The following is a 5,873-nucleotide window of genomic DNA, read 5'->3' as shown; positions in this document are numbered from 1 at the left end:
TCCCTGCATGGGAATCTTTGGTTAATGCCGAGTTGCAGACCTGCTCTAGAGAAGACATGTGCCCTTCAGTTTGCCATAGTCCTCACCATTCCCTATTGTCTCCCAGCGGGAAGCAAAATGTCCATTGCCATTTATCACTGAGTTTATGCTGCTGTTTCTCAAATTAGATAGTTATAAGGAAAGTAAAATCTTTTGGGTCCCCACATTTCCCACAAGAGTGGAAAAACAGTTTATTCACATTACCTGCCTACCCCTGGGGTGAACCACCTGTCCTGTTGTGTGGGGTTGCTGGTGTAGAAGTTTATCTCCAGGGCTATGTTTGGTCCCTGTTCTCTCCTCTGCCACAACCACCACCATCATGGTCACTGTCACATCACATTTATTGGTCATTTGTCAGGCTATGTACACAATGAGACTGGTCAAGACAGCTCTTGATTTATCTGAGAGGCAAAGCTTGGAGGGCAAAGGAGAGAGCAAGCAGAGAAGCCGGGGGAGAAGGGGTTAGAGCTACTATGATGGAGACTTCACCACGCTAGAAAGGGCCACAAGGGGAGGCCTTACATGACACCAAGCAGCCTGAAGGGAGCAGCCTCCTGGCCTTCTGCCCAGCTCCTGACCGAAGCTGTGGCCTGTGGAGCAGCAGGTACACAGCAGTGGCCTAGCCCCAGCTCATTTCCAAGGCTGAAGAATATCGGGGAGCTAAGGCAGTTTGCAGGGAGACTCAGGGCTGGCCTGTAAATTCGGCCACCTCACTGAAAAAATAAAGCCTGTTTTCCAACTGTCTAGTGGGGATATGAAGATAGGCTCTGGCTCCCTCTGAGAAGCCTCCAGTCTGGGCATACCGGTTCTCTGGAGGCCCACTGTTCTCACCACACTGCCCCACTCCGGTTTCCTGGAGGCTCCCCCAGAAGCCCCTGGGGGGCGTACTCCAGGCAGGTTCTCCCCGCCAGGTGAGGCAAGCACTTAGCGTGGTAGGAGAATCTCAGGCGACCATGGTTCAGGTTGCATGTCACCTCATGTGAACCAGAGTGCAGAGTCTGGTCACAGCTGCCGAGCAGGTCATCATCCCAGCCAGAGTCTGCATCCCAGACCTGCACCCTCAGGGGCCCCCCTGTGGCCAGGAGCACGTCCCCGAAGTCCAGCCGTGTCATCCACCTGGGGTGGTTATTGTTCCACACCGTGGCTGTCCTCAGTTCCTGGCCTCCAAAGAAGACCTTCACATAGGCGTCTGTGGCAGTGACCCAGTCTCCCCACAGGCCTGTCGCCGCGAAGTTCACAACCTCCAGCCTGGCCAGGCCCCTCTGCCGGGGACAGCAGTCCCTGTTGGTGACCGCCGAGCCGTGGCACACACACTGGCAGGGATCGTGGGGGCTCTTCTGCTGCCCCGGGGGGCAGGGCCGGCTGCAGTCCCTCCAGCGTGCTCTGTCGGTGACATACTTGCTCACGGCCTGCCTGAGTGCCTCGCGCCGCGGCTCCTGGCTCTCCAGGAGCACGTGCAGGGGCTCCAGGGCGTAGTCCACCAGGCCGGGGCTGGCCTGCAGCGAGGCAACCCAGGCTGAGAACTGCTCGGGCGTGGCCTGGTTCCCAAACAGCAGGTCGTGCACGGAGGTGTGGTCGCCGCCAACGACTTCGGACATGCGTTCCCGGTAGGCCTGGTGGAAGGAAGTCGCCATCTTGTGCCGCTGCTTCTTGTCCTCACAGGCCTTGTATTCCGAGGAGGCGCTGGCGCGGCCGCCTATGCTGACCTCGGCCTCGACGCTCAGGCAGTCCCCCACCTCGTCGGCCGTGAGCCCGTCCAGCGCCAGCTCGCAGGTGCGCAGGGCGGTGAGGGCCGAGATGCGGCCGCCCAGCTCCATGGAGCGGATGAAGTGGGTGCCGTAGTTGGAGATGAGCCTGAGGTAGTCCGGCTCGGTGGAGGCGTTGAAGTGGGGGGGCAGGGCCCTGAGGGCCCTCTTGAAGTCGGGGTGGAGTGGGGGAGAGTGCACCAGGCGTAAACTGTGAGGGGCGAGACAACCATCAGGTGGACCGGGTTTCCCCCATTCAGCAACTCCCTCAAGATCGCCCCAGGTCACGTGTAAGGGGCAGGACTAGGACTTGAGCCCAGGTGGCCTGGCTCCAAATCACAAGCTCTGAACACTGAGCCGCAGGGAAACTCACTCAGCCTACTGCCCCTCGGTGACCTAGGTACTTTGTATAGGTATTTTTGCTTTTCCTTTTCAAAATAAGTGTTTTTTTTCCTTTTTGTTTTCTAACGATAAGAGCGATGGTGCTGCGCTTGTGGTATCCCCCTAGCTCTGGAAGCTAATCCTGAAGCCTTCCTCTGTCTGTCCCCTGGACTGGGCACCCTGTGCCTGGGCTCCTGACAGCTCTGGCCACGCAGGCAGGAGGTGCTCTACTCTCCGTGGGGGAAATGTGGGCTCCCAGTGTGAGAAATCAGGGCAGGTGGCTCGGGGTCGCCCATGGAGACCATGCATTTCTCAGGTGTGGGACCCATGTCCCCGAGGGCCCAGGGTGTGACTGCTCTTGCCCAGCACTGCAGCCCTGATTCCCAGCACAGAGCCTGAGAGGCAGACGTGAATAGCGGCTAAATGGACGAATGAGGCCCAGGGATGGGAGGGACCCAGCCAGGCCTCCTGCCTCTCTGCCCCATCCGGCAAGGGCCCCACAGAAGGCTGGCAATGCCCAGGAAAGAGGGTCGGGCCCTCAGTAGACCCGAATGCACCATGTTGGGGCTCTGAAGCGCAGCCTTGCTTTTCCTTTCCACCTGTCCTTGCCCTGGGCTCTTCCAGATCAGGGTCACAGGGCACTGAATCAGCTGGCATGTGAGAACCAAGACTGCTGTGTCCTCCTGGTGGAAGCAGCCTCCCAGGCCCCACCCTGCCTTCCAGGGCTCCCAGACCACCCAGCATTTCCCACACCTTTTTCAAGCCCCCAGCACCCCTACCCCTGGTGCTCACCTGTAGAAGCGACACTGCACGGAGTCGCTGCTGAAGCTGTACTGGTCCTGGTGGGTTTTCTGGGCCGCAAAGTCAGCCGCCTTGGAGTGCGAGCCAGCCACGGCCACTCGTGCATTGATGCTGGGTTTGGGGGTCACCTCTAGCCCCACCCGCCAGTCATTGCGGATGTTGCCAGCCGCCTCCCGGGCTATGGCCTCAGTGGAGCTGCTCTTGGCCCTGACCACGTGGCGCTGGCAGCCTGAGCCCTGGGTGCGCCAGTCGGTGAGTGCCAAGGGCAGGCGCTGGAGGGTGCCCCGCTGCAGGGCGTTGCGGCAGAGGGTGCAGGTGCCGTCTGGCCGCAGGAAGTGCCGTGTATCCACTGGGAAGGAGCCTGAGCGCCGGAGGCTGGTCACGTCCACGCCCTCCCCTGCCAGCCACGCGCCGGGCACGAACAGGCGGGCTCTCCGGCACTCGGATCGTGCAGCTGTGTGGCAGGGGGCAGGGGCAGGCGTGGGCAGCAGCAGGAGGAGGATGCCCGGGAGGAGCACGCGGGTGGCCATGAAGCTGTGGAGACAGAGGGCATTTGGGCTTTGGGAGGCTATGGGCAGAGGCATGGAGGACCACTGACCCCTCTCCCGAACTGTGGATTATCAGGGCAAATGGAAAGGGGAGGAATGCGACATCTCTTGAGTCATTGAATGTCAGAGCTGGAATGGCCATTACAAACCTGTCCACCCACCACATTGTACAGATGGGCCCAGAGAGGGGAAATGACTTGCCCAAGGTCACACAGCCAGGAGGAGCCTCTTGCTAGGATTTCACTATTTAAGGCCTCATGGGGATCCAGATTGACGGCTTTGAGGCCAGGACCACAGCCACTGCTGGTGGGGAGGAGGCTCTGTGCACAGGGGAGGGGACAGAGAGTAGCCGTAGCAGATTTGAGGAGGAACCTGGGGACCCTAGAGAAGTCTGGATTCTGGAGAAGTGTCACTTTGGGCCCTAGAACAAGCCATGCTTTCCCCACCCCACCTCTCTCATTCTCTCTCTCTGTCCCACTAAGCCCTTAACAGAATTGGAAAAGAAATGAGGTTGTGCATTGCCCTTATTCTCCCTGTTTTCCCTTTGGGGCCCTCTCTCTGAGCCTCGTGGAAGAACATCAGCCTAAATTCTAGAATAAAAGCTGCCATACTCCCTTAGATTCTGTGTGGGGAGGCCCCTTACGTTTGCTCTCCAGATCTCCCGACGCTCAAGTCTCCTCTTGGCATCCCCTGCCATGCTCTGCGGGATTCTGGCAGTGACTAAGAGCTAGCTGCCTAGTGCCTGCTGTAGGACAACCATTCAATAGCCAGAAGGTTCTTCTTCATTTTGAGGTGGCTCTGGAGCCTTACCTGGGTCTATTTATGATCTGGAATCTTCTCTCTCTACCTCTGTCCGAACTGAGCTCCTTGGAGGCCCTTCCCCTCGGCACCTGCTGGGGACAGCAGATTCTCTGAGACACAGGGGATTACGCAGAGCAGGAACTCCCCTGCTCTCCAACGGGAGCCTTCCTGCCTTACCCAAAGGGGAACTTGAACGGTGGATTTCTAGGCAACAAGGCAGCCCCAGGGAGGTAGAGAGGGAAGGGGAGTCTTTCAGAGGCCCTCGGATCATCCCACGTAGGAGGCCAGCACAGTTCATAACCTTAGTCTAAAGAATTCAGTCCCCATCCTGGCCCTCTCATGTTCTCTCTCAGGGAGCCTGTCTCCAGCTTTCTTAGCAGCTTCAGCTGTCAGCATTTGAAGAGGCCTTAGGGACTATGCGAAGACTTAGAGACTCTATCAAGACGCCAACCTCTTCCTTTTATAAATGAGGAAACTGAGGCCCAGAGGGGACACAAGGCTGCCCAGCAAGTTAGTGACGGAGCACGGTCTGGAGCCCAAGTCTCTTGTCTTACGGATCACAGCACTTCCTGCTCCATCAGGCTCTTCCCCCAAAGGAGCAGCCCCACTCCCGTGCCCCTCCAACCCCACCTGGGGACTCCCACCCTCCCCGACCCCCTGCTTCCTCCATACCTGGAGTCCGGTGGTGAGACGCTCCTGCACAGACACCCTCTCTCCCCATGAGAGGCTCTTGAAATGGTGTCAGCCCCCGAGACAGGCTCACCGCACGGCTCATCACCCAGGCCACGTTTGCATCATGTCTGCTTCCTGCCCCGCCCCTCAACTGTGGTCACGGGTCCCCTTCGCTCTCCCCCTCCCACCGGCACCCACCCTGTCCTCACCTCTTCATCCGGCCCTGCTGTCAGCGCTCAGGAAGCCAGCTGTGAGGGCCAGCGGCGCATCCTCCAAGCAGAGCTGCCCGGGGCGTGGCGACGGGGGGCAAACAGGCGAGGCTTGGGGGGAGCGAGCACAGGGGCCTGCGGACTTTGAGATTCAACCTTGGTGTTGGTGAACGGGCTAGCAGGGGCAATCTCCCTGCTTCCGACCCGCAGTACTGCATGTGTGAGGGTAAGAGGCAGCATGGAGAAGCAGCTCAGAGCGTGGGCTCGGGAGCCAGGTTACCTGGGCTTGGGCCAGCTCGGACGTGCACGAGCTGTGTGGCCTGGCAAGCTTCTTTAGTCTCTCTGTGCCTCAGTTTCCTCAAATAAAAATGAGGATGGCAATAGTGTAAACCCCATAGGTTGTGAAGAGAAGGGTAGTCACAATGTGTGAAGTACTTAGACCAGAGCCTGGCCCTCAGCAAGAGTTAATACACATGACCATTCCTTCCTCCCCTAGCAGTGGGGAGAAATAAACCTTGTTCAAAGCTCCTTGCTGACTTCCTGCCCACACCTTGGTTCCTGCCCAGCCCAGGCTCTGAGCCCCAAACACGTACCCCAGGCAGGGTCTCCTGCTCTGGGAGGAGACTCAGTGGCCGCGCTGGTCCCCAGTCCCCTCCCCAGCCCTGGCCTGAGGTGGC

The 5,873-nt window shown here is 59.1% G+C and overlaps 1 protein-coding gene across 3 annotated transcripts; it reads right to left on the bottom strand.

Moving 5' to 3' along the window:
* Positions 1–361: 361 nt before the first annotated feature.
* On the bottom strand, positions 362–5,117 carry LOC131407131 (perforin-1-like). 3 transcript variants are annotated; one of them, XM_058543256.1, is made up of 4 exons: positions 4,988–5,117; positions 4,325–4,407; positions 2,958–3,500; positions 362–1,995 (listed from the first exon to the last, which is right to left on the bottom strand). In XM_058543256.1, exons 3-4 carry the CDS (start codon positions 3,494–3,496, stop codon positions 867–869), a joined length of 1,668 nt encoding a protein of 555 aa, XP_058399239.1. In that variant the 5' UTR covers positions 3,497–3,500; positions 4,325–4,407; positions 4,988–5,117; the 3' UTR covers positions 362–866. The 3 variants fall into 3 exon arrangements, with proteins under 3 accessions (XP_058399239.1, XP_058399238.1, XP_058399240.1); XM_058543255.1 differs by having other exon boundaries at positions 4,325–4,404; XM_058543257.1 differs by lacking the exon at positions 4,325–4,407.
* Positions 5,118–5,873: the final 756 nt, after the last annotated feature.

This window comes from Diceros bicornis, chromosome 6 (genome assembly GCF_020826845.1).
Source record: "Diceros bicornis minor isolate mBicDic1 chromosome 6, mDicBic1.mat.cur, whole genome shotgun sequence".
Lineage (NCBI taxonomy): Eukaryota > Metazoa > Chordata > Mammalia > Perissodactyla > Rhinocerotidae > Diceros > Diceros bicornis.
The sequence above is the reverse complement of the archived record's forward strand: the minus strand, read 5'-3'. Positions and strand labels throughout refer to the sequence as shown.

Excerpts from the sequence above, each read along its gene's own strand:
- LOC131407131 (XM_058543256.1), bottom strand. The coding sequence starts at position 3,496 with ATGGCCACCCGCGTGCTCCTCCCGGGCATCCTCCTCCTGCTGCTGCCC. Across the intron at positions 1,996-2,957 it reads GTGCAGTGTCGCTTCTACAG|TTTACGCCTGGTGCACTCTC; the intron begins GTGAGCACCAGG and ends CGCCCCTCACAG.